The sequence below is a fragment of the Pristis pectinata genome, chromosome 4, assembly GCF_009764475.1.
Source record: "Pristis pectinata isolate sPriPec2 chromosome 4, sPriPec2.1.pri, whole genome shotgun sequence".
NCBI classification, from domain to species: Eukaryota; Metazoa; Chordata; class Chondrichthyes; order Rhinopristiformes; family Pristidae; genus Pristis; species Pristis pectinata.
The window spans coordinates 2,644,487-2,672,428 of record NC_067408.1 but is presented as its reverse complement, the minus strand read 5'-3'; the positions used below and the strand labels follow the sequence as shown (position 1 = coordinate 2,672,428).

Sequence of the window (27,942 nt, the reverse complement as noted above, 5' to 3'; positions counted from 1 at the left end):
TCCCGCATATCCCTCTATCTCACGTTCCTCCATATGCCTATCCAACAAGCTCTTGAACCTGTTCAATGTATCTGCCTCCACCACCACCCCAGGCAGTGCATTCCATGCACCAACCACTCTTTGGGTGAAAAACCTCCCTCTGACATCTCCCCTGAACCTCCCACCCATAATCTTAAAGCCATGACCTCTCATCTTGAGCATTGGTGCCCTGGGAAGGAGGCGCTGACTGTCTACTCTATCTATTCCTCTCAATATTTTATATACCTCTATCATGTCTCCTCTCATCCTCCTCCTTTCCAGTGAAGAAAGCCCTAGCACCTTAAGCCTCTCCTCATATTCAATACTCTCCAATCCAGGCAGCATCCTGGTAAATCTCCTCTGCACCCTCTCCAACGCCTCCACATCCTTCCTATAATGAGGGGACCAGAACTGAACACAGTACTCTAAGTGTGGCCTAACTAGAGTTTTGTAAAGCTGCATCATAACCTCGCGGCTCTTAAACTCAATCCCGCGACTTATGAAAGCCAACATCCCATTGGCCTTCTTAACTGCTCTTTCCACCTGTGAGGCAACTTTCAACGAACTGTGAATATGAACCCCCAGATCCCTCTGCTCCTCCACACTGCCAAGTACCTTGCCGTTTACCCTGTACTCTGCCCTGGAGTTTGTCCTTCCAAAGTGTACCACCTCACATTCTCCGGATTGAACTCCATCTGCCACTTGTCAGCCCAGCTCTGCATCCTATCAATATCCCTCTGTAAGCTCCGACAGCCCTCCACACTATCCACAACACCGCTTATCTTAGTGTCATCTGCAAACTTACTGACCCAGCCCTCCACCCCCTCATCTAAGTCATCTAGAAATATCACAAAAAGTAGAGGTCCCAGAACTGATCCCTGCGGGACACCACTAGTCACTGCCCTCCAATCCGAGGGCACTCCTTCCACCACAACCCTCTGCTTTCTACATGCAAGCCAATTCCTAATCCACACAGCCAAGCTTCCTTGGATCCCTTGGCCTCTGACCTTCTGAAGAAGCCTACCATGAGGAACCTTATCAAACGCTTTACTAAAATCCATGTAAACCACATCCACCACACTGCCCTCATCAATCTTCCTGGTCACCTCCTCAAAGAACTCTATCAGGCTTGTGAGGCAAGATCTTCCCTTCACAAAGCCATGCTGGCTGTCCCTAATCAGTCCATGATTCTCAAGGTGTTCATAAATCCTATCCCTTAGAATCCTTTCTAACAGCTTACCCACCACAGACGTGAGACTCACCGGTCTATAATTCCCTGGCCTATCCCTATTACCTTTTTTGAACAAGGGGACCACATTCGCAACCCTCCAATCCTCCGGCACCACCCCTGTAGACAACAAGGACTCAAAGATCCTTACCAGCGGTTCAGCAATCTCCTCCCTAGCCTCTCGAAGCAGCCTGGGGAAAATCCCGTCAGGCCCCGGAGATTTATCCGTCTTAATATTATTTAACAACTTCAACACATCCTCTCTCTTGATATCAACAACCTCGAGAACATTACCCTACCAGCACTCCCTTCCGCATCATCAAGACCCCTCTCCCTGGTGAATACCGAAGAGAAGTACTCATTGAGAATTTCTCCCACTTCTGCCGCTTCCAGGCAAATTCTCCCACCTTTGTCCTTAATCGGACCTACCTTCACCCTAGCCATCCTCCTACCCTTCACGTACTTGAAAAAGGCCTTGGGATTTTCCTTAACCCTACTAGCCAACGCCTTTTCATGCCCCCTTCTAGCTCTCCTCAGCCCTTTCTTAAGTTCCTTCCTCGCTACCCTATATTCCTCACGGGCCCTGTCTGAACCTTGCTGCTTATACCTCACGTATGCTACCTTCTTCTCCCTAACAAGTCGTTCCACCTCTCTCGTCACCCACGGCTCCTTCACCCTGCCATTCCTTCACTGCCTCACCGGGACATATTTATCCCTAACATCCTGTATAAGATCCCTGAATATCGACCACATCCCCATGGTACATTTTCCTTCAAAAAGGACATCCCAATTTACACCCCCAAGTTCTCTCCTTATAGCCTCGTAGTTAGCCCTTCCCCAATTAAAAATCCTCTTGTCCTCTCTCCACCTGTCCCTGTCCATGACAATTTAAAAGGTTATGGAGCAATGGTCACTTTCCCCCAAATGCTCACCCACCAATAGATCCTTCACCTGTCCCGGTTCATTTCCTAAAACTAGATCTAGCACAGCATTCCCTCTAGTCGGCCTGTCAACATACTGCGTCAGGAATCCCTCCTGGACACACTTAACAAATTCTGTCCCATCTAAACCTTTGGCACTAAGCAGGTTCCAGTCTATATTTGGGAAGTTGAAGTCTCCCATTATAACAACCCTGTTATTTCTGCTTCTCTCCAAACACTGCCTGCCAATCTGCTCCTCTATATCTCTACTGCTACCGGGGGGCCTATAGAATACTCCTAGTAGAGTAACTGCTCCTTTCTTGTTCCTTAATTCCACCCATACGGACTCTAGAGATGATCCTTCTACAACATCCATCCTTTCCACAGCCATAACAGTGTCCCTGACCAGTATCGCCACCCCTCCTCCTCTTCTCCCCTCTTCCCTATCCCTCTTAAAACACCGAAAACCAGGAATATTCAATATCCACTCCTCTCCTGACGTCAGCCACATCTCAGTAATAGCCACGATATCATAGTCCCCCATACTTATCCAAGCCCTCAGTTCATCCCCCTTATTCCTGACACTTCTTGCATTTAAGTAAACACACTTCAGTCCATCTACCTTACTACATTTATAGCCTGTATTCTGCTTCTCCTTCCCCAAAGCCTCTCTGCCTGTTTGATCTGACTTTTCCCCATTCCCTTCTTCCTCTGACCTACTCCTCCGGTTCCCTTCCCCCTCACAAACTAGTTTAAACCCTCCTGTAACACCCTAGCAAATCTCGCCACAAGGATATTGGCCCCTTCTGGTTCAGGTGTAACCCATCCTCTCTGTACAGGTCCCACCTTCCCGAGAAGAGATCCCAATGATCCAGAAATCTAAAACCCTCCCTCCTGCACCAACTTCTCAGCCACACATTTATCTGCCACCTCCTCCTATTCCTACCTTCACTATCACGTGGCACTGGCAGCATTCCCGAGATTGCTACCCTTGAGGTCCTGTTCCTCAATTTTCTGCCTAGCTCCCTGAACTCACTCTGCAGGACCTCATCCCCCTTCCTACCTATGTCGTTGGTGCCAATATGGATCACAACCTCTGGCTGCTCTGCCTCCCACTCAAGAATTCTGTGGACCCGATCAGTGACATCCCGGACCCTGGCACCTGGGAAGGCAACATACCATCCGGGATTCTCGCTCATGCCCACAGAACCTCCTGTCTGTTTCCCTGACTATCGAGTCCCCTATCACTACCGCATGTCTCTTTCCCACCCTTCCCTTCTGAGCAGCAGTACCAGTCCCAGTGCCAGAGACCAGGTAACTGCAGCTAGGCCCCTACAGGTCATCCCGCTCAATAGCTTCCAAGGCAGAAAACTTGTTACTGAGGGGAACCAGCCTCTGGGGCTCTCTGTCCTGTCTGCCTGCCTGACTTCTTCTTCCTCTTCCCTCCCCTGACCGTCACCATTCTATCTGCCTCCTGAACCTCAGATGTACCTACCCTAAGGGGGGTTACTGTCACCTGATGCACCGTGTCTACATAACTCTCTCCCTCCCTTATGCTGCGCAGTGTTTGTAGCTGTGACTCCAGCTCATCAACTCTGAGCCGAAGTTCGTCCAGCCTCAAGCACTTACTGCAGATGTGGCCATCTTGGACCGCAGCAAGGTCCACGAGTTCCCACATCAAACAGCTGCAGCACACCACCATGTCCTCCATCTGACTACCTTTTTTTTTCCCTAGTTAGTCCCACCTACAAATCTATAATGACCAAAATCTAAACCTTGCCTTTACCTACTTACCAGCTACTTACCCTCCTTGCCCCTTCGCGCCGAAGCCCCTTGAGCCAAAGCCAGAACATTCTGCTGCCACTCACTCCGCTGCCCGCTCCGACGCTGCCCGCTCTCTAGGCTGTTGGCTTTTTAAGCTGCCCGCGCCGCGCCTGCACAGTCCAGCCCCCACTCGACTACTTAAAAACTTACTAAAAAATCTAAACCTTACACTAAAAACCCTAACAAAAAACTAACCCCTTACACCCAAAAAACCCTAATAAAAGTGATAAACAGAGAAAACACTTAGCTGCTCCGAAGTCCTCCGAACCGAAGCCCGAGTCCTCCGAAGTTTTTTTCTCTCTCCTTTTTAAGCTGCCCGCTTACAGGTTGAGTCGGTAGTAAGGAAGGCAAATGTAATGTCAGCATTCATTTCGAGAGGACTAGAATATAAAAGCAAGGTTGTAATACTGAGACTTTATAAGGTGTTGGTGAGACCACGTTTGGAGTATTGTGAGCAGTTTTGGGCCCCATATCTAAGGAAGGATGTGCTGGCATTGGAGAGGGTCCAGAGGAGGTTTATGAGAATTATCCTGGGAATGAAAGGGTTAATGCATGAGGAGCGTTTGATGGCTCTGAGCCTGTACTCGCTGGAGTTTAGGGTGAGGGGGGATCTCATTGAAACCTACCGGATACTGAAAGGCCTGGATAGAGTGGACGTGGAGAGGATGTTTCCTTCAGCGGGAGAGTCCAGGATCTGAAGGCACAGCCTCAGAATAGAAGGACGTCCTTTTAGAACAGAGATGAGGAGGAATTTCTTCAGCCAGAGGGTGGTGAATCTGTGGAATTCATTGCCACAGACGGCTGTGGAGGCCAGTCATTGTGTGTATTTAAAGCGAAGGGTGATAGGTTCTTGATTAGTAAGGGTGTCAAAGGTACAGGGGGAAGCCAGTACATTGAGGTAGCGCAAGGGAAAAGAAATACAGAATGCAGAATAAAGTGTTACAGTTACAGAGAAAGTGCAGTGCAGGCAGACAATAAGGTTGCAAGGGCCATGAAGAGGCAAATCGTGAGGTCAAGAGTCCATTTTATCGTACTAGGGAACCGCTCGATAGTCTTAAGCAGTGGGATAGAAGCTGTCCCTTGAGCCTGGTGGTACGTGCTTTCAGGCTTTTGTATCTTCTGCCTGATGGGAGGGGGGAGGAGAGAGAATGTCCCGGGTGGTGGGTGGGGTCTTTGATTATGTTGGCTGCTTTCCCGAAGCAGCGGAGAAGTGTAGACAAGAGTCCGTGGAGGGAGGCTGGTTTCTGTGATGGACTGGGCTGTGTCCACAACTCTCCATCCCTAATCGCTCATTATCCAACTTATCAACACTAGGATGATTGCAACCCTGCCTTAAAACCTAATAAGAAATATTGAGCAATTTCTAGGCCCTTCTAAGGAATGAAAGGAGTTACTGAAAACACCCTCTCTCTTTTCAGCTCCCTTGTCTGTGGTGAGAGCAAAGATCCAACCAAACTCTGGTGACCCTTCCTCAGATGAACGAAGATCCCAACCAACTGGAGGTGAACACTGAAGCTGAGTGGAACCAGCCCGAGGTGGAGGACAGCTCCTGTGATTGGTGGCCAGGAATCATCACCGTTCCAGAACCTTCTACCACGTAAAGTACAAGCCTGGTGGAGAAATCCCGAAATAGTGCATCACCTGATCCATCCCAGTGATTCCATGGGAATCCTGACATGAGGAATACTGGGATAACAATGTGAAAATCATGAAGCAATGAATCTCTCTGGAAAGGTCGGTGTGAGCCACGGACTTGGGCATTAGACTCTCGGGGGGCTTTGCACGTCTGGAATGAGCTCCCCTTTGTATTTCCAAACCTTCCAATCCGCTGGGACGGACATGCCAAGGAATCAGTGAAGGCTCCAACTCCCAGCGCACCTATTGGCTCTCATGAATCTCAAACCATAACACGCCCAATGTTCCTCCAAACTGGCAGGGACCCTCCCCTCCAAACTGAGGGACCCCATCCCTCCCTGTCTTCCCTCCAAACTGAGGGACTCCAATCCCTCCCTGTCTCCCCTCCAAACCGAGGGACCTGTGAAACAGAGGGATTTCCTCCGCTCTCCCTGTGCTGTTTGGTCCCTCCAAGCCACCTTCCTGCTATCAGTCTCCCTCAAAATGAGAGACTTTCCCTCCCATGTACAAAAACAACGCTGGAAACACTCAGCAGGTCAGGTTCAGACCTGAAACGTTAACTCTGTGCCTCTCTCCACAGGTGCTGCCCGACCTACTGAGTGTTTCCAGTATTTTCTATTTTTGTTTCAGATTCTGTGGCTTTCTTTTGATTTTCATTGAAGCTTCTCCTCTCTCCGTCTCTTCTCAAACTGAGAGGTTCCTCCACTCCCTCACTCCCTCCAAACGGAGGGTCCTCTCCTCTCCCTCACACTCCAGATTCCTTCACTCCTATATTCTGTTGTGTTCTCAGTGCAGTTGCCCCGACAGTCTACCCCTCTACTCCCTCTCTTCCAGCCATGCACTGTAGTGGTTTGGACTTTCATTGACATTCCTCAGTCATAAGCTCACAATCATCCTTTGGTTTTAAGATCCAGGAAGTCTAACCGTGGCCTGAAATGCTCGTCTTATATTAAGATATGCATAGCTAAAACCAGGACGGTTTTAGAGTGTATGATTAGAAAGGGAGACAGCGTGCTGTCAAGGCTTTGGGACTTTTGTGAACTGAATGGGAAAGGATGAATCTATTTGGGACCAGTTAACAGTTTAGATAGTAACTTTTCAGAGCCTTCAACTGTGCATTTCTTATCAGAAGGATCTCACCCTGGTTCTAATCTGGAGCAAAACATTTTCAGGGTAATATTATCCAGATAAAAACTAGGTTAAAGTGTTAGAGTTTGTATAATATTGCAATATTTGAATTTATTCCAGCCAATTACATTCACCTTATAGGTAGATATTTTGCACAAAATGAACTTATATAAAGGAACTATTTTTCTCTATATTTTCTTTTAAGCAAATATTGTAAATATTTGTGAATGTTATTTTGGTTACTTGATAACTTTCAGTATTTCACTCCCTGGTGTCAGTGTCGTAGATGTTTGGGTCTAAGTGTGTGGCGGTTTGTATCTGCTGAAAGGAGATTTCCCCCTTTCCCTCCCTCCCCAGATACAGTGCAGCGTTTAAACCAGGATCTCACGTGGTTGAGATGCTGAGGATGGCAGGCAGGACCCGGAGTTGGGAACACAACCAGACAACCAGTTCAGGGGATCAGAAATCAGGTTTATTATCACAGACTTGTACGACATGAAATTCATTGTTTTACGGCAGCAGTACAGTGCAAAGACATAAAATTACTATAAATTACAAAACTAAATAAATAGTGCAAAAAACAAGGAATAACAAGGTAGTATTCAAGGGTTCATGGACCGTTCAGAAATCTGATGGCAGAGGGGAAGAAGCTGTTCCTGAATCATTGAGTGTGGATCTTCAGGCTCCTGTACCCTCCTCCCCGATGGTAGTAACGAGAAGAGGGCATGTCCCAGGTGGTGAGGGTCCTTAGTTGATGGATGCCGCCTTCTTGAGGTACCGCCTCTTGAAGATGTCCTCAATGGTGGGGAGGGTTGTGCCCGTGATGGAGCTGGCTGAGTCTACAACCCTCTGCAGCCCCTTGCAATCCTGTGCATTGAAGGTGTCCTCTTGAAGAACTTTGAAAATCAAAGTCCAGTCGTAGCTTCCTGGAGGCAGCTGCTCGTTGTGGGATGTTTAGACTGAATAGCAGGGATGGATTTCTTGAGGAAATCTGCTTGAAGGACACTCCCCCTTCCCTCCCTCCCCACACAGAATGAAGTGACACAGTGAAGGCTGAACACAGGAGGGGGATAGGAGGAGGAGGACGTGGAGATGGGTGGAGGTGCAGAGAGTGGGAGGAGAGTAGAGACTCTAGGATGGAGAAGAGGCCCAAATGGCCAACTTCTGTGCTCCATCTGCAGACCCTCTTCATATTTAACAAGGAATGTTCATGAGTTTGGAAGTGGCAGGGATAGTCAAAGAAATCTGGAACAATCTCCCCTAAAACACTGTAGTGGCTGGGGTGGGTGGTCAGCTGAAGCAGTGAATCAACAATCAGTCTGCTGGAGGATTCAGCGGGTCCGAGCAGCATCTGTGGGGGAAAGGAACTGTCGATGTTTCGGGTCGAAACCCTGTACCAGGACTCAAAACTCACCGAGTTCCTCCAGCAGATTGTTTGTTGCTCCAGATTGCAGCGTCTGCGGTCTCCTGTGCCTCAACTGAAAAGTGAGATCTGGAAAGTTTGTTAGTTGCGGGCACTGGGGTAATGAACCGAGGGGAGTAGGGTGGGTAATATACGTAACAGCCACAATCTCAGTGATTGGCAAAGGGACCTCATCCAGTTCCTGTGCTTCTATATTTGTGTACATGTGCCATGAGCTCGGTGGAGTCTCTCTAGTGTTATGTCACAGTAGTTTTCTTCCAGCCAAGAGACCACGCCCTCACCTGATTACTCTAGGATGAGTCATCTAGTCATACAGCACAGAATTAGACCCTTAGGCACACCATATCCATGCTGACCACCAAATACCCCACTATGCTAAAACAATTTACCAGCACTTAGCCTTCTTTGCTTTGGTGATTCAAGCACTCGTCCAGATACTGAACTTTTGAGAGAGTCTCTGCCTCCACCACCCCCTCAGTGTGTTCCAGATTCCGACCACTACCTTCCCCCCCCCCCCCCCCCCCCCGGGTGAAACAAATCCTTCCTCACACCCCCTCCAGACCTCTTCCTCTTTACCCAGGAGTTCTATTCCAGGGTGAAAGGTCACTGTATTTCTCCTTACTAGAACAGCTGCATTCATATAGTGCCTTTAACATAGTAAAAGGTCCCAGGATGGGATTATCAGACAAAACCAAATGGCAGAGCCCATAAAGAGATCTTGGAAGAGGTCAGCAAAGATTATTGAAAGGGGTAGGATTTAAAGAGTGTTTAAAAATGGAGAGAGAGTTTGGTAAGGCAGAGAGAAACTCCAAAGCTTAGCACCTGAGGAGAGCCACCAGTTGTGGATCAGTCATATTTGGGAATGACCAAGGGACTAGAACTAGAAATATGCACTGTAATTTGGAACTCCATGGTTGTCCGAAGGCCACCCTGGGTGTATTCCTGGAGGTCTTAACACATGACCTCCTTTTGCAATAGCCCCATTCCAAACGTGCCATTGGTCAGTCCTCAGCTCCTGGTGTCTCCCTACAGCTGATAGGAAAAGCAATCAAATTCTTTGTTATCTAATGAGATTAATCCTGGCAGATTGTGAGACAGCATCCCTTTCCCCATCCCTTGTATTTCTTTGGTGCTGAAGGGGGATGAACTGAGCACAGGTCTCAGCACTGTTCCTATAGCTTCCCTGGAGACTGCAGATGCTGGAATCTGAGCAATAAACTATCTGCCGGAAGAACTCAGCGGGTGGGCACGAGTCCTGATGCGGGGTTTTTGACCCCAAAACGTTTCCCCCAACAGATGCTGTGTAACCCTTTGAGCTCCTCCAGCAGATTGTTGGTTGCTGCCTATAATCTGTCTCCCTGCTTGTTTGCTCTGGTGATTAATCTGGTGTTAATTTCTAGAGAGTCCAGAACTGTCCTGGAAGTAACCCCTAATGGAAAATCCCTGTCACTGAGTGTGTATGGGTCTGCTCTGGAGGTATAGTAACTGCACAATTTTAACTTTTCATGCAAAGGAATAATGAACCTTAACTGGAGTACAGCCAAGGCAAATTGTGTTATGATTGGCTGCAGGGAGTGGGTGCGGAACCTGTCCGACAAGGTCCAAGAGGCTTTTTGTTTTACTCTCTCTCCTCATCTGTCTCCACCTAGCACCCAAAGCTGCTGTGTCCCAACTCCCCCCACCCTCCCTCACCTGAAACCATCTGCCCCTCATCCCTGGTTCCACCAGCCCCTGTCTCACCCCTCCCCCTCGCCTCCTTATACTGGCTATCTCCCCCCTAGGCTCTCAGTCCTGAGGCAGGGTCTCGGCCAAAACGTCGACCATCCTTTTGCCTCCATACATGCTGTTTGACCTGCCAAGTTCCTCTAGCAGTTTGGTTTTTTTCTGCTCCAGATTCCAGCCTCTGCAGTCCCTTCTGTGTCTGCCCTGCAGGTACGTTGGGTTCTAAGTCAGACCAGGCCAGCAGGTTCTGCAGGTAAGATAAGATAAGATAAGATCTTTATTAGTCACATGTACATCGAAACACACAGTGAAATGCATCTTTTGCGTAGTGATTTTGGGGGCAGCCCGCAAGTGTCGCCACACTTCCAGCACTGACACAGCATGCCCACAACTTCCTAACCCGTACGCCTTTGGAATGTGGGAGGAAACCGGAGCACCCGGAGGAAACCCACGCAGACACGGGGAGAACGTACAAACTCCTTACAGACAGCGGCGGATTTGAACCCGGGTCGCTGGCGCTGTAGAGTGTTATGCTAACCACTATGCTACCGTGCCTGCCACAGTGCAGGGACATCATGGGATAACTTCACCTCCCCATCTCCTACTCACGCACACATCCTGATTTGGACATGGAGTGTTGTTTGTTTATATTAGAACATAAAGAAGAGAAGCAAGAGAAACAGGATAAGGGTAATCAGCCCCTCAAGTCTGCTCAGTAAGACCACAACTGATGCAATCTTGGCCTCAACCTCAATGTTACATCAATCCTAAAGAAGGGTCTCGACCCAAAACGTCGACTGTCCATTTCCCTCCACAGATGCTGCCTGACCCGCTGAGTTCCTCCAGCATTTTGTGTGTTGCTCCAGATTTCCAACATCTGCAGCCTCTTGTGTCTCCATTTTGCTGCTCCACTGTGAAGCCTCCTCGAGGTATGCCTACCCTGAAGAAGTTTTCCTCCTTTCTTTGACGGGAGTTCTGTGAGGCCCTCCCTCACTGCTCCCCCTCTGTGATCTCTACTGCTCTCTGGCTCTTTGACTATGTGGTCACCCAGACTGGCTACCACAGCTATGTGTCCTTCCTGGGCACTTGTTTCTGCTGCCAGCTTGTGCCAAGTGGTTTACCTTATTACTCAGACCAGTGGTAAAAATTCTCAGTGTGACACCATCGTAAGAATATCATCACCTTAAAGACTTTGAATGGGCAACCACTTGGTCAGACAATAAATACTGCTCTTGATATCAACGTCCATTTATGAACATTTAGGAATTTATCAGAGCCATTTCTTTTCATCCATGTAAGATTATTCTTCCTATGGATGCCAAATGAATCACGTATGGTTCAAGTTTTGGGGATTAATCTTGGATAGATGTCGTCGCTTTGAGGTGAGAGTGGGAGGATTTGTAACTCTAAGGGTAGGACTGGGGAAGGTTTGAAAATCTGAGAGTCCAGTCTCACGTCACTCAAACACTCCGCTAGTCGTCGCTTAGGTTGAATTTGATGCCTGTCTCCAGATTGCCTGGCTGGAATTCCAAAGCCTCCCACCTACCTTTCCCTATCGTGACTAAAATCAGGACCAACATATTGCCCAGGATGTGTAATTGAGTGTGAGACTCAAGCATAAGCATTGACTGTGATTGGGAACCCAGATAAAATGACAGCATGCAATATGGGCCAAGAGTTACAGCTGATTTTGCTATGGCTGTCACGATGGTCATTAAAAATACATCAGTCCTGATGAAGGGTCTCAACCCCAAACGTCGACTGTCCATTTCCCTCCACAGATGCTGCCCGACCCGCTGAGTTCCTCCAGCATCTTGTGTGTGTTTTCCCACCCTTTCAAGGCTGACCCATTCGGCCCTTAACTACGACACCACATTATGAAGTTGCTTTGCGTTTGAATTCTCTCTGAATGGGTTAAGTGACAGTGTACGAATGAGAAGGTTTGCAAGGATTTTTAGTTAGTTTTACACAGATATTTTATCTCAATACTGGTACGACCAATATTTTCAAATCAGTTGTAACAGTGTTAATTTAGAATGTGTCTGTATACATTGTGTTAAGCGTGAGAAGTCTTTTGATATTTGCCCTGTTGGTCAGTAATGTACTGTTCATTTATCTCGTTAACAAAATAAACACATTATTTTCTAGCAATTTTCCTTATTCTCTTTTTCCTTTGAGTAATTGATCTTCAGAATCAACTCAGCATTTATCATTTGTGCATCTTAGAAAATTGAAATAGTGCATACACACCACGGGTGTCAGTAAAAAAAAATTGTCAAACTAAAAAAGGATTTGATTGCACTGGAGGGGATGCAGATGAGATTTACCAAGATGGAGCCACAAGAGATTGCAGATGCTGGAAGCTGGAGCAAAACACCAAACTCAGCGGGTCAGGCAGCATCTGTGGGAAGGAACAGAATTGTCGATGTTTCGGGTCAAGATTCACCAGGATGTTGCCTGGATGAAACATTTCAGTTATGGGTTGGATTTGTGTTCCTTGGAGCATTGGAGGCTGAGGGTGGCCTGGTTGAGGTGTGCAAAATTCCAAGGGCCATAGCATAGAGTGGATAGTGTGAAACTTTTTCCCATAATAAAGACATTTAAAAGCAGAGGACAGAGGTTTATGGTATTGGTATTGGTATATTATTGTCACTTGTACCAAGATACAGTGAAAACTTGTCTTGCATACCGATCGTACAGGTCAATTCATTACACAGTGCAGTTACATTGAGTGCATTGACTTAGTACAGGTAAAAACAATAACAGAGTACAGAGTAAAGTGTCACAGCTACAGGGAAGTGCATTGCAGGTAGACAATAAGGTGCAAGGTCATAACAAGGTAGATTGTGAGGTCAAGAGTCCATCTCGTCGTATAAGGGAACTGTTCAATAGTCTTATCACCGTGGGATAGAAGCTGTCCTTGAGCCTGGTGGTACGTGCCCTCAGGTTCCTGTATCTTCTGCCTGATGGGAGAGGAGAGAAGAGAGAATGTCCCGGGTGGGTGGGGTCTTTGATTATGCTGGCTGCTTCACCATGACACCAAGAGGTAAAGGCAGAGTCCAAGGAAGGGAGGCTGGTTTCGGTGATGTGCTGGGCTGTGTCCACAACTCTCTACAGTTTCTTGCGGTCCTGGGCGGAGCATTTGCCGTACCAAGCCATGATACATCCAGAGAGGATGCTTTCTATGGTGTATTGATAAAAGTTGGTGAGTGTCAAAGGGGAAATGCCAAACTTCTTTAGCCTCCTGAGGAAGTAGAGGCGCTGGTGAGCTTCCTTGGCCGTGGCATCTACGTGATTTGACCAGGACAGGCTATTGGTGATGTTCACTCCTAGGAACTTGAAGGTCTCAACCCTCTCGACCTCGGCATCATTGATATAGACAGGAGCATGTACACCGCCCCCTTTCCTGAAGTCAATGACCAGCTCTTTTGTTTTGCTGACATTGAGGAAAAGGTTGTTGTCATTACACCATATCACTAAGCTCCCTATCACCTTTCTGTACTCCGACTCATCGTTATTTGAGATACAGCCCACTACAGCGGTGTCACCTGCAAACTTGTAGATGGAGTTAGAGCCTCGCAGTCACGGAGCTAGAGGAGATCTGAGGGAAGAAACACACCCAGAAGATGGTTGGAATCTGGAATGCACTGCCTGGGAAGGTTGGGAAGCAGAGACTCTAACAACATTTAAAAAGTAACTTAAAGTAGATGAGCACTTGAATCACCAAATCACTGTAGGCTACAGGCCAAATGCTGGTATATGAGATTAGTATAGATGGGTACATGGTGGTCAGCATGGACACTATGAGTGGATGTGGAGAAGGTGTTTTCTCACCTGAGAGAATCTAGAATTTAGAGATCAACGTTTAAGAATAAGGGATCAAATATTTAATTCAAAATGAGTTTCTTTCTTTTTCTCTCAGAGAGTCGTGAACGTTTAGAACTCTCTTTCTCAATAAGGTACAAAGAGCTGAGCCATTATCTTACTGAATGGCAGAATAGGCCTGATAGGTCCAGGAAACATCTTCCTCCACGGGAACTGGAACGTTTCGAGAAGGTGGGACAATAAAAACCTGGCCTCGTGAAGAACGCCCACACCCAGAAACAAATACAGTTAAAATAAACCGGGATTCTTTCTGCCCACAGATGATGAGAGGTAATTGCGGGAAGCTATTCATCAAAATAAAGGCGGAGATAAGAATAGCCTTTCTCTGTCAGTAGACAAGCGGGTAGGTTTAGGTTGGATCCACCGGTCCCCTTCATTTGTCATTGAACACAAGCTGGTTGCGAGGAGCTTCATTGAATGACTGGCCGGAAATGGATGGGCACGTTGACGTGGATGTGACGTCACTGAGAATACGGTCCGGAGAAGGCATTGTCGGGCTGTGACGTCAGGTTGGGAGGGGGCGGGGTAACGCCGTGACGTAGAGGCGTCGCCGCCGGTGGCGGGAGAAAGTGACGCAACCCGGTGAGGGATCGTCGGGCGGCGGGGCCCGGACACGGAGCGGCGGCGATGTGGAGGGTGAAGGCGGCGCTGGGCAGAGGTGGGGGTCGGGGTCGGGGTCGGGGTCGGGGTGGGGGTCGGGGTCGGGGTGGGGGTCGGGGTCGGGGTGGGGGTGGGGGTGGGAGGGAGTCCGGGGGGAATGGGGAGGGGGAGGAGGGTCCGGGGTGGGAGGGATTGGAAGGGGGAGGGGGGGGACGGGGGAGGGATTGGAAGGGGGAGGGGGGGAGGGATTGGAAGGGGGAGGGGGGGAGGGATTGGAAGGGGGAGGGGGGGAGGGATTGGAAGGGGGAGGGGGGGAGGGATTGGAAGGGGGAGGGGGGAGGGATTGGAAGGGGGAGGGGGGAGGGATTGGAAGGGGGAGGGGGGACGGGGGAGGGATTGGAAGGGGGAGGGGGGGACGGGGGAGGGATTGGAAGGGGGAGGGATTGGAAGGGGGAGGGGGGGACGGGGGAGGGATTGGAAGGGGGAGGGGGGGACGGGGGAGGGATTGGAAGGGGGAGGGGGGGACGGGGGAGGGATTGGAAGGGGGAGGGGGGGGCGGGGGAGGGATTGGAAGGGGGAGGGGGGACGGGGGAGGGATTGGAAGGGGGAGGGGGGACGGGGGAGGGATTGGAAGGGGGAGGGGGGGGCGGGGGAGGGATTGGAAGGGGGAGGGGGGGACGGGGGAGGGATTGGAAGGGGGAGGGGGGGCGGGGGAGGGATTGGAAGGGGGAGGGGGGGACGGGGGAGGGATTGGAAGGGGGAGGGATTGGAAGGGGGAGGGGGGGACGGGGGAGGGATTGGAAGGGGGAGGGGGGGACGGGGGAGGGATTGGAAGGGGGAGGGGGGGACGGGGGAGGGATTGGAAGGGGGAGGGATTGGAAGGGGGAGGGGGGGACGGGGGAGGGATTGGAAGGGGGAGGGATTGGAAGGGGGAGGGGGGGACGGGGGAGGGATTGGAAGGGGGAGGGATTGGAAGGGGGAGGGGGGGACGGGGGAGGGATTGGAAGGGGGAGGGGGGGACGGGGGAGGGATTGGAAGGGGGAGGGGGGGACGGGGGAGGGATTGGAAGGGGGAGGGGGGGACGGGGGAGGGATTGGAAGGGGGAGGGGGGGACGGGGGAGGGATTGGAAGGGGAGGGGGGGACGGGGGAGGGATTGGAAGGGGGAGGGATTGGAAGGGGGAGGGGGGGACGGGGGAGGGATTGGAAGGGGGAGGGGGGGACGGGGAGGGATTGGAAGGGGGAGGGGGGGAGGGGGAGGGATTGGAAGGGGGAGGGGGAGGGATTGGAAGGGGGAGGGGGGGACAGGGGAGGGATTGGAAGGGGGAGGGGGGACGGGGGAGGGATTGGAAGGGGGAGGGGGGGACAGGGGAGGGATGGAAGGGGAGGATTGGAAGGGGGAGGGGGGGACGGGTGAGGGATTGGAAGGGGGAGGGGGGGGACGGGGGAGGGATTGGAAGGGGGAGGGGGGGACGGGGGAGGGATTGGAAGGGGGGGGGACGGGGGAGGGATTGGAAGGGGGAGGGGGGACGGGGAGGGATTGGAAGGGGGAGGGGGGGACGGGGGAGGGATTGGAAGGGGGAGGGGGGACGGGGGAGGGATTGGAAGGGGGAGGGGGGACGGGGGAGGGATTGGAAGGGGGAGGGGGGGACGGGGGAGGGATTGGAAGGGGGAGGGGGGGACGGGGGAGGGATTGGAAGGGGGGGGGACGGGGGAGGGATTGGAAGGGGGAGGGGGGGACGGGGAGGGATTGGAAGGGGGAGGGGGGACGGGGGGAGGGATTGGAAGGGGGAGGGGGGACGGGGGAGGGATTGGAAGGGGGAGGGGGGACGGGGGAGGGATTGGAAGGGGGAGGGGGGACGGGGGAGGGATTGGAAGGGGGAGGGGGGGGACGGGGGAGGGATTGGAAGGGGGAGGGGGGGGACGGGGGAGGGATTGGGAGGGGGGGACGGGGGAGGGATTGGAAGGGGGAGGGGGGGACGGGGGAGGGATTGGAAGGGGGAGGGGGGAGGGATTGGAAGGGGGAGGGGGGGAGGGATTGGAAGGGGGAGGGGGGGGAGGGATTGGAAGGGGGAGGGGGGAGGGATTGGAAGGGGGAGGGGGGGACGGGGAGGGATTGGAAGGGGGAGGGGGGACGGGGGAGGGATTGGAAGGGGGAGGGGGGACGGGGGAGGGATTGGAAGGGGGAGGGGGGGGACGGGGGAGGGATTGGAAGGGGGAGGGGGGGGACGGGGGAGGGATTGGAAGGGGGAGGGGGGGACGGGAGGGATGGAAGGGGGAGGGATTGGAAGGGGGAGGGGGGAGGGGGAGGGATTGGAAGGGGGAGGGGGGGACGGGGGAGGGATTGGAAGGGGGAGGGGGGGACGGGGGAGGGATTGGAAGGGGGAGGGGGGGACGGGGGAGGGATTGGAAGGGGGAGGGGGGGACGGGGGAGGGATTGGAAGGGGGAGGGGGGACGGGGAGGGATTGGAAGGGGGAGGGGGGGGGATTGGAAGGGGGGGACGGGACGGGGGAGGGATTGGAAGGGGGAGGGGGGGGACGGGGAGGGATTGGAAGGGGGAGGGGGGGGACGGGGGAGGGATTGGAAGGGGAGGGGGGGACGGGGGAGGGATTGGAAGGGGGAGGGGGGGGACGGGGGAGGGATTGAAAGGGGGAGGGGGGGGACGGGGGAGGGGGGGGACGGGGGAGGGATTGGAAGGGGCGAGGGGGGGACGGGGGAGGATTGGAAGGGGGAGGGGGGCCGGGGGAGGGATTGGGAGGGGGGGAGGGGGAGGGATGGGGAAGGGGGAGGGATTGGGAGGGGGAAGGGGGAGGGGAGGGATTGGGAGGGGGGAGGGGGAGGGATTGGGAGGGGGGAGGGGGGAGGGGGAGGGATTGGAAGGGGGGAGGGGGGACGGGAGGGATTGGAAGGGGGAGGGGGGACGGGGAGGGATTGGAAGGGGAGGGGGGACGGGGGAGTGATTGGAAGGGGGAAGGGGAGGGGGGACGGGGGATGGATTGGAAGGGGGGAGGGGGAGGGATTGGAAGGGGGAGGGGGGAGGGGGAGGGATTGGAAGGGGGAGGGGGGACGGGAGGGATTGGAAGGGGGAGGGGGGACGGGAGGGATTGGAAAGGGGAGGGGGGACGGGGGAGGGATTGGAAGGGGGGAAGGGGAGGGGGGACGGGGGATGGATTGGAAGGGGGAGGGGGGAGGGATTGGAAGGGGAAGGGGGAGGGGGGACGGGAGGGATTGGAAGGGGGAGGGGGGACGGGGAGGGATTGGAAGGGGGAAGGGGAGGGGGGACGGGGGAGGGATGTAAGGGGGAGGCGGGACGGGGAGGGGGGACGGGGGATGGGGACGGGGAGGGATTGGAAGGGGGGGGGACGGGGGAGGGATTGGAAGGGGGAGGGGGGACGGGGAGGGGGACAGGGGAGGGGGGGAGGGGGAACGGGGAGGGATTGGAAGGGGGAGGGGGGACGGGGTGAGGGGGACTGGGAGGGATTGGAAGGGGGAGGGGGGACGGGGGAGGGATTGGAAGGGGGAGGGGGGACGGGGGAGGGATTGGAAGGGGGAGGGGGGACGGGGGAGGGATTGGAAGGGGGAGGGGGGACGGGGGAGGGATTGGAAGGGGGAAGGGGACAGGGGAGGGGGGACGGGGAGGGATTGGAAGGGGGAGGCGGACAGGGGAGGGGGGACGGGGAGGGATTGGAAGGGGGAGGGGGGACGGGGAGGGATTGGGAGGGGGGACGGGGGATGGATTGGAAGGGGGAGGGGGGACGGGGGAGGGATTGGGAGGGGGAGGGGGACGGGGGGACGGGGAGGGATTGGGAGGGGGGACGGGGAGGGATTGGAAGGGGGAGGGGGGACGGGAGGGAGGGGTTTGGGGAGGGGACGTGGATTGGGGCTGGATGGGAGGGGAAGGGGTGTCGGGGGGTGGGAGTGTTTGTGGGGGCAGGATTGGGGGAGGGGGAGGTGAGGTATGTGGGTGAATGTGGACAGTGGGCAGAGGTGGGGGGAGGGGGAACCTGGTGTGGAGGGGGGGACGAGAGGGGAGTGTCTGTGGGTGAAGGCGACACTGGACAGAGGCTGTGTGGGGGGGAGTGGGAGGGTAGAGGATGTGTGATGGGGGGAAAGTGTCTTTGTCAGTGGGTGGGGTGGTGGGGGGGGGGGGGGAGGTTGACAGAGGGAGGGTTGTAGATTGATACAGCAGAGAAACTACCTGTCTGGATGGCATGCAATACAATTCCTTACCATCAGTGCATTGAAGTCATACAAAGCAAAAAGCAATCACAATACAAAATATCGTGTTACAGTTACACTGCAGGCAGACAATAAGGTGCAAGGGCCTTGACGAGGTAGACTGAGGAAAACAAGATTTCATTTTATCAGGCAAGAGCTCCGATCAAGAGTCTTATAACAGCAGGATAAAAGCTGCCCTTGAACCTGGTGGTACATGTTTTCAAGCATTTGTATCTCCTGCCTGATGGGAGGGGGGAGAAGAGGGAATGTCCGGTGGGGGGGGAGGGGTGGGGTCCTTGGTTACGTTTGGCTGCTTTACCAAGGCGGCAAGAAGTGCAGGCAGAGTCCATGGAGGGGAGGCTGGTTTTCATGATGGACTGGGCTGTGGCTGCAGTTTCTTGCAATCTTGGGCAGAGCAGTCCAGATAGGATGCTTTCTGTGGTGCATCTATAAAAATTGATGAGGGTCACCTTGTTATCCTGGCCATCTCCCCTCTCCAACCTCAGTTCCTGATGCAGGGTCTCGTCCTGAAATGTTGACTATCCCTTTGCCTCCACACATGCTGCCTGACCTGCTGAGTTCCTCCACATCCCAGCAGCTACAGTGGAGACACAAGAGGCTGCTGATGCTGGAAATCTGGAGCAGCAAACAATCTGCTGGAGGAACTCAGTGGGTCGACGCTGCTCAACCTGCTGAGGTCCTCCAGCAGATAGTTTGTTGCCCCAGCAGCTACAGTCTCCTCTGTCTCTGTTTTATCCCCATTTAGCAAAAGGTTTTCATGATTTTGAACACATGTTAAGTTTCACCTTGATATTTTTATACTTTATGGGAAAACAGAGTCTATCCCATGAATTTTCAGTTCTGCATTTCCAATGCAGGTAAATCTCCTCTGTGCCTCTCCAAGGATTAATGCTCTTCCGAAAGTTCAATGCCTGAAACTGGGTGCAGTGCCTCTGTTGGGCCAAAAGCAGTATTTATGAGTCTTTAGAGTCATAGAGCAATACAGCACGGATACAGGCCCTTCGGCCCAACCAGTCCATGCCGACCACGGTGCCCCACCCGGCTAGTCCCAATTTCCTGCATTCGGCCCAAATCCCTCTGAGTCCCACCCCTCCATGTACCTATCCAAGAACTTCTTTAATGACACTATTGTACTTGCCTCACCCACTTCCTCTGGCAGCTCGTTCCATACACTCACACCCTCTGTGTGAAAAAGTTGCCCCTCAGGTCCCTTTTAAATCTTTCCCCTCTCACCCTAAACCTATGCCCCCTAGTTTTGGACTCCCCTACCCTGGGGAGTACAAAATCCTATCCAGCACCAACCTATCTCACATTAATTCGCAAGGTAACATACAAGTGCCAACAAAAAAGTTTGTCTCTCCAGATACAAGTGGCCTTTCCTTTTTTAATCCTTCCAGCTTCTAAGCAGCTAGCACAATAGTTGCATGTTTCGATTAGCTGAACCACAGCTTGGTTAACCTGTGCAACCACCATACAAAAGAATGAGGGCAAGAGGGACAGATGGAGATTGTAAGGGAGTACTAGAAACCAAAGTAGTTCCAATAAGTAATGTATTAATTCTTTGCGGCAGACAGCTTTGCAAAGAAACATGAATGAAGTCACCTACCTGGCTTGGTAATCATTGCGAATCGGAAGCAAATGCTGAAGTATAGGATTAGACAGGAGGTTGCTTGCTTTTGTACTCTGGCTTTACAAGAGAAAAAAAACAAGGATCCCATATGTTTTCACCGGTTTTGTCAAGGGCCACCTTCAAACCATGACCTGAGACACAAAATGTGATTGCATCAACGTGTTGGGCCCAGGATAGCTCCTCAGATGTTGAAGCCCAGGAACTTGAAGCTGCTCACCCTTTCCTCCGCTGACCCGTCAATGAGGACTGGTGTGTGTTCTCCCGACTCCCCTTCCTGAAGTCCACAATCAGTTCCTTGGTCTTGCTGACGTTGAGTGTGAGGTTGTTGTTGTGACACCACTCGACCAGCCGATCTATGCCTGAACACTTTCACAGATCCCAGCCTTTTGAGGGACAATCTAATCTTTAAAAGGCTTTGGGACCAAGAGCTAATGAATAGGATTAGTGGTCTTGACCTGAAACATCAACTGACTATTTCCCTCCACAGACGCTGCCTGACCTGCTGAGTTCCTCCAGCGCTCGGTGTGTTGCTCCAGATTTCCAGCATCTGCAGTCTCTCTTGTGTGTCTAGTTTAGATCGGTACTCGCTAGTCAAGGTGGACTGAAGGGCCTGTTTCTCATGTGACTGTGAAGTAGTTATGAAATATATCAAATCCCTTTTTCCTCCTGGATAATTGACACACGTGTGATCCAATTAAAATGCAGTGCGTGTGCACATAGTGTGTTAGTTGCTCAGTCTCGGCACTAGGTGGGGGTGCTTTGCAAGCCACCAGTATATCTGGTGTTGATTCCCTGACTGGTTGTGCTGTGACTGTAGCTCACTGCTACCTTCAGCATCTACCAAGAATCTACATTTGACAGGTTGTGTCCACAGAGCTTTAGAGCATGGAAAAAGGCCCTTCGGCTGACTTGTCCATGCCAACCAGTGCCTGTCCACGCTAATCCCATTTTCCTGCATCAGGCCATATCCCTCTAAACCTGTCCTATCCATGAACCTATCCAAATGCTTTTCTTTCTTTTTACAATATTTTTATTAATTCTACAAAAAAATGCAGAGTACATGCATCAAAGAGAGGATAAAATACTATTTGAATACATTGTGTTAAATCATAATTGAGATCACAATACTCTAATAGTCACATGTGATAGTTAATAAAGAAAAAATTGGAATAATTTTATTATATAAAAAAATTACACCCACTACCAGAAACCGGAGCTGTTTGGTTAAAAAAAAGACACGGAAAGACCCTTGAGACATAACGATATCAGCCAATGTCTGTATTTTAGTCAGTAAATCAAAGGCTTTGAAAATAATTCAAAAAGGTCCCCACAGGGTTTTGAAAGTCTAAGTCAGATTCAAGAATTGAAACAACGAATCTTCTCTAGCTTCAGGTTTGACATAACATCTCATAACCATTGAGCATGGCTATAAGAGAAATAAAAGCCAGTGCTTTTCAAACATGTAATCGTACCCACCTCTACCACTTCCTCTGGCAGCTCGTTCCATATACACCGCTCTCCGTGTGGGAAAACTTGCCCCTCAGATCCCCTCTAATCTTTCTTCTCTCACCTTAAACCTATGTCTTAGGCTCCCCTACCCTGGAAAAAGACTGACCATCTGCCCTGTCCTATGCCTCCTAATTTTATAAACCTTCATGACATCACCCCTCAGCCTCCAACACTCCAGTGAGAACAATCCCAGCCTGTCCAATCTCTCCTTGTAATTAAAGCCCTCCATTCCAGCCAACATCCTGGTGAATCTCTTCTGCACTTTTTCTAATGCTACCACATCATTTCTATAGTGTGGTGACCAGAACTGTACTCATTACAACTGTAGCGTAACCAATGTCTTATACAGCTGCGACATAATGTCCCAGCTGTTATACTCAATACCCCTGCCAATGAAGGTAAGCAAGGTTCCTCACTACCCTATCCACCTGACAAGAGGCATCAACTGTGGCTAATGTATAACACCGTTGCCTCACAAGTGAGCAAGTTATGGATCAGAGTACCTTACTGGAAATCTGGCCAGGTTGGCAATCCGAGGGCAGTACTGAAGGAGAGCCACACTGTCAGCGATGCTGACTTTCAGAAGAAGTTAAATCTAACTTTGGTGCACCCTCCCGACAGCGTGGGGAAGATCCCACAGGGATGCTGAGCTGGAGCCCACCCACCACTCTACTTGAAGTTGCAGCTATGATGTCCCCGGTGAGCTCTTTTGGGAGCTCAGGAGGATAGCAGAGTGGTGCGACTCCCCACCGCTCACTGGTTGATGGTGTGCAGGAAGGTCATGTGACCAGCTGTACTTCACGGGTTGGCCAGTAAACCCTTGGCAATGTTTCTCAGCTGTGTCCTCTGTTGGGGACTGGCTTCACACCCTTCCCCACATCAAAAGAGGGCACAGCTGAGAGACTTTGCTGGGTGTTGCATGTCAATCCCTAGTACGATAAGATGGACTTTTGACCTCACAATCTACCTCGATATGGCCTTGTACCTTATTGCCTGCCTGTGCTGCACTTTCTCTGTAACTGTTACACTTTATTCTGCATTCGGTTATTGTTTTACCTTGTACTACATCAATGCACTGTGTAATGAATTGATCTGTGTGAACGGTATGCAAGACAAGTTTTTCACTGTACCTCAGTACATGTGGCAATAATAAACCAATCATCTAAAATTTCAAAATTACTTCATTGAGTCATAGAGTGGCCCACCTTGTCCATGTCTCTATTGGAGTACCCATCCATACTAATGGTCCATACACTTGGTCTATAGCCTTCTAAAGAACAGACATTCCTTCAAAATATTGGGACCTGTTTCTGATCTCATTTAATTGACTTCCCAAAGTACCTCTGACTGGTGGTTTGGACAAACAGGAACATTGGCAGTAGAGTCATACAGCATTGGAAACGGGCCCTTTGGCCCAACTGGTCCATGGAGACCAAATTGCCTGTCTAAGCTGGTCCCATTTGGCCCACATCCCTCTTAAACCTTTCCAATCCATGTGCCTATCAAGTGTGTTTTAATTGTACCTGCCTCAACACTTCCTCTGGCAGCTCGTTCCATATACCCACCTCCCTCAGGTTCCTATGAAATCTTTCCCCTCTCACCTTAAACCTATGCCCTCTAGTTCCTGATTCCCCAACTCTGGAGCAAAGGACTGTGTGCATTCACCCTCTCTGTGCCCCTCATGACCTTGTACACTTTCCACCCTTGCCCAGAGTCTCCAGGAAAGACCGGGTCTCTCACAGCCAGAGGACTGCAGCCATTCTGCTGTCCAGTGTGCCATAACGTCTCAGTGGAGTTGGATCACCGAATGGCAGGAGACCACCTTTAAGGGACCAAAGTGTTCCAGCTGACAGCAACAGGACTTGGGATAAGGTTACCGATGAGGGGATGCTGCAAAGATGGCCAAGTCAGCCATCAGCAAGTCACTCCACCAGCCTGGCCGCTCCCATAACTGCCACTCGGCTGATTTGGCCCAAAGTTTCCCAGGACGCCTTGGGCAATGTTTCCCTTTCATCCAACGTCCTGAAAGCAAAAGAGCCAACCATTATTATCGTGCTATTTGTAAGAGTTTGCTGTGCAAAAGTTGTCTCATTTCAAACAATGAGCATTTGTTTAGAAAAGATCTTTTAAATATTTCATTTGTTGTAGAGAGCTTTGAAGCTGGTACAGAAATGCACATTCCTTATTTCTTTACAGAAGGGGAGAGCCAAGAGTGAAGGGTTTAGTAGTTTAATCGGTTTATTATTGTCACATGTACCGGAATACAGTGAAAAGCTTTTGTTTGCGTGCCATCTGGACAGATCATTCCACACAAGTACATCAAGGTAGTAAAAAGGGAAAAGCAAGAACAGGTTGCAGAATATAGTGTTACAGTTACAGAGAAAGTGCAGTGCAGGCAGACAAATAATGTGCAAGGGTCACAATGAGGTAGATTAGGAGATCAAGAGTTCATCTTTATTATATGAGAGGTCTGTTCAGGAGTCTTATAACAGCAGGTAGAAGCTGTCCTTGAGCCTGGTGGTACGTGTTCTCAGGCTTTTGTATCTTATGCCCAATTTGGTAGGGAGGTGGTGGGGGGATCATCCGGGGTGGGAGGGGTCTTCATTATGTTGGCGACAGGAAGTGTAGACGGAGTCAATGGACACGGGGTGTGGGCCAGTTTTATTGCCCACCCAGGTTTGCTCAGTGAAGCCAGTGCTGGGACCTCTTGAACCAACGTGACATCTTCCCCCAGCACATGGCTGGCTGGGATCCTGCCAGATCTTTCCAAGTTTCGAGGTGTTGCCCAGGAGCTTTCCCTATTTTATTCACTGGTTCTCTCTTTTTCCTCTCAGTGTTTCATCGCTGGCCCACCACCGGACCCTCAACTTCGCTGCGCCTGCCTCCCACTCATTGTACCGAAGATGACCTGCTAAACCCGCCGGTTCTGGTTCCCAACAATCTACCCTCCAAATACAGGTTGGTTGCCAGTCAATCACACAGATCCCAGTTTCGTTTTCCAAGCAGCGCTGTCCAGTAAATCCACCAGTGTAGCAAGGCCAACAATTACTGCCCATCCCTGCTCCACTGAGGTGGTGGACGGTGGTTGTTTGATGCTGTCCAGTTGGGCCGAAGGGCCTGTTTCCATGCTGTACGACTCGGTGGTTTGTTAGGGCACTTCATGGGGCAGTTGAGGCTTAAACCCTTTGGTGTGGGACCGATGTCACAGGTAGCATGGGGCTAATTGGAGTTGGGGCAAGCTAGTCATATATCATGGGCTGAACAGTCTTCTCAAAGTGTGAAAGTCGTACAGCGTAGAAACAGGCCCTTCACACCACCATCTGTGCCATTTACCAGCACTTGGTCCCTAGCCGTCTCTGCCTTGGTGATTTGTGCATGTCCAGGTACTTTATAAACGTTGTCAGAGACTCTGCCTTCACCATGAGGTCAGACGTTGCAACTACTCTCCGAGGGGAGGTGGGTAGGGGGAGTTCTGGAGCTCTCCTCTAACTCTCTTCCTCCTTATCTTAGACCTAACCTAACCTCTGGGCTGAATTATCATGTGATCCTCAGAATTAAACTTCTAATAGTGGGGGTGATAAATTGGAGCATTCATCTTTGGTAATTGGTTTATTATTGTCACATGTACCGAGGTACAGTGAGAAACTTTGTTTTGCATGCCATCCATACAGATCATTCCAAAACATAAGTGCTTGAGGTAGTTCAGTGCAAAGGGAAAACAATAACAGAATGCAGAATATAGTGTTACAGTTACAGAGAAAGTGCAGTGCAGGCGGATGTACAAGTGAACTTTAACCCTTCTGTTTGTCAATCAGTCACATGGCAAGTCAAAAGGCAGTGTGAGAGTGGGTTTTTGATAGTTGTGAGGGTTTTACTTCATTGATTACAATGGTTTTTTCTCGGTAAGTAGATTTCTTGTAATACTTCATGCAATACTACCTTCATGGGGCATAGAATATAAAAGTTGGGAGGTTGTGTTGCAAATTTAGAAAACTTTGTTCAGACCACACTTGGAGTATTGTAGAAAAACAAAGGACTGCAGATGCTGAAATCTGGATGAAAAACATGATGATGCTGGAGGAACTCAGCAGGCCAGGCAGCATCCGTGGAGAAAAGCAGGCGGTCAACGTTTCAGGTCAGGACTGAAGACAGAAAAAGGGGAAGCCCAATATATAGGAGGGAAAAGCAGAGCAGTGATACGTGGACAAAAGAGGGGAGGCGGGGTGGACACAGGGTGGTGACAGGTAGATGCAAGTAAGGGATGGTGATAGGTGTGGGGAGGAGGGGAGAGCAGATCCACTGAGGGATGGGTCAAAGGTAAGGAAAGAGAGAGAAAAAAGAGGCTAGGAAAGGGAAGAAGAGAAGAGGCCTGGTGGGGGGGGGGGGGATCACCTAAAGTGGGAGAATTCAATGTTCATGCCGTTAGGCTGCAAGGTTCCAAGACGGAAAATGAGGGGCTGTTCCTCCAGCTTGGAATTCTCTATATCAGTGATAGTGTGGGAGGGGGAGTTGGTGACTGGCAACGGGGAGATGCAGGTCGCGGTTACGGACGGAGCGCAGGTGTTCTGCGAAATGGTCACCTAGTCTGCGTTTGGTGTCACTGATGTAGAGGAGGCCCGAACTGTGTGCAGTTCTGGTCACCACACTATAGGAAGGTTATGGTTGCGCTGGAGAGAGTGCTGAGGAGATTCAGCAGGTTGTTGCCTGGATTGGAGGATCCCTTAGTTACGTGGAGAGATGGGATAAGCTGGGCTTATTTTCCGTAAAGCAAAGGAGGCTGAGGGGTGACCTGATAGAGGTATATAAGATTAAAAGAGATAATCAAAATATGGACTCTGTCTACACTTCTTGCTGCCTTGGTAAAGCAGCCAACATAATCAAAGACCCCTCCCACCCCAGACATTCTCTCTTCTCCCCTCTCCCATCGGGCAGAAGATGCAAAGGCCTGAAAGCACGTACCACCAGGCTCAAGGACAGCTTCTATCCCACTGTTATAAGACTATTGAACAGCTCCCTAGTACGATAAAATGGACTCTTGACCTCACAATCTACCTCGTTATGTTACACTTTATTCTGCATTCTGTTATTGTTTTACCTTGTACTACTTTGGCACAACATCGTGGGCCGAAGGGCTTGTACTGTGCTGTAATGTTCTATGTACTTCAATGCACTATGTAATGAACTGATCTGTATGAACGGTACACAAGACAAGTTTTTCACTGTTGTCACGAACCAGCAACAAAAGAAACACACTGAGCATGATTTAGTGTTAAAAACTATTTTATTAATCACTACTTATGATAATACGTAAAATAAAAGTAAAAATGTTAGTATGTTAGAATTCAAGAATGTTAACCCTCGAACGTTAACCCCAAAACTAAACTCTTCATGTGTGTGTGTGACAAAGTCCAAAACTCCCATGTCTGGAATGGTTCTTGAAGTTCAGTTCCGCAAGCCAAAAGGTGAAACATGAGCAAGGGCTTCTTCAACAACCACCGTTGTCTGAAGATAAGATGTAGATGTAGAAAAACATAGAGAGAGTACATACGAAATCCAAATGTTCCACGATGGACCCCAAACGACACTCCAGTGTTTACTCGGTAGTGACTTCCTCACCCCGAAAAGCATCCGAACCGTGGTCGTCCACACACAAATACCTGTTTCCTTCTACAGGTCAGCAACAAAGTGAACTCCACCGCATTACTTCCAACTTCCATACATGGATTCCAGTGGCAAACACAGTTATTGTTTCTCATCCATCGATAGAGAAAACAAGCAGGCTGGTGTCTCTCTCCCTTCTCTCTCTCTCTCTCTCCTTCTTCTTCTTCTTCAACAACGTCATTACGTCCTTCATCTTCTATTGACGTAAGCACGCCCCACACACATACACACACACTCTCTATCTTAAAGGGACTTTCACTGAGTCCGTAACACTGTACCTTGGTATATGTGACAATAATAAACCAATACCAGGAGGTAGATAGAACCTTTTTCCTATGACGGGGTATCAAGAATAAGAGGGTGTTGGTTTAAGATGAGAGGAAGGAGTTTTAAAGGGGATCTGAGGAGTAATTTTTTTTAGAGAGAGTGGTTGATATCTGGAACTCGCTGCAAGAGGAGGAGGTGGAGTCAGATACAATCACTACGTGTAAGAGATGTTTAGACAGGCGGTTCAATAAACC

General features: G+C 50.8%; 1 protein-coding gene and 1 long non-coding RNA gene across 2 annotated transcripts in view; both read left to right on the top strand.

Annotated features, from left to right (window-relative positions):
* The window catches only part of LOC127569315 (uncharacterized), a 152,387-nt gene extending 140,338 nt beyond the window's left edge, over positions 1 to 12,049 (top strand). Inside the window, exon 2 of the long non-coding RNA XR_007956175.1 lies at positions 7,488 to 12,049. This is a non-coding gene — a long non-coding RNA (uncharacterized LOC127569315). The remainder of the gene's footprint in view (positions 1 to 7,487) is intronic.
* A 2,296-nt stretch (positions 12,050 to 14,345) lies between these two features.
* The window catches only part of dele1 (DAP3 binding cell death enhancer 1), a 34,082-nt gene continuing 20,485 nt past the window's right edge, over positions 14,346 to 27,942 (top strand). Inside the window, exons 1-2 of the mRNA XM_052013510.1 lie at positions 14,346 to 14,441; positions 24,595 to 24,718. Coding sequence (XP_051869470.1) covers positions 14,411 to 14,441; positions 24,595 to 24,718 — 155 coding nt within the window. The 5' untranslated portion in view covers positions 14,346 to 14,410. The remainder of the gene's footprint in view (positions 14,442 to 24,594; positions 24,719 to 27,942) is intronic.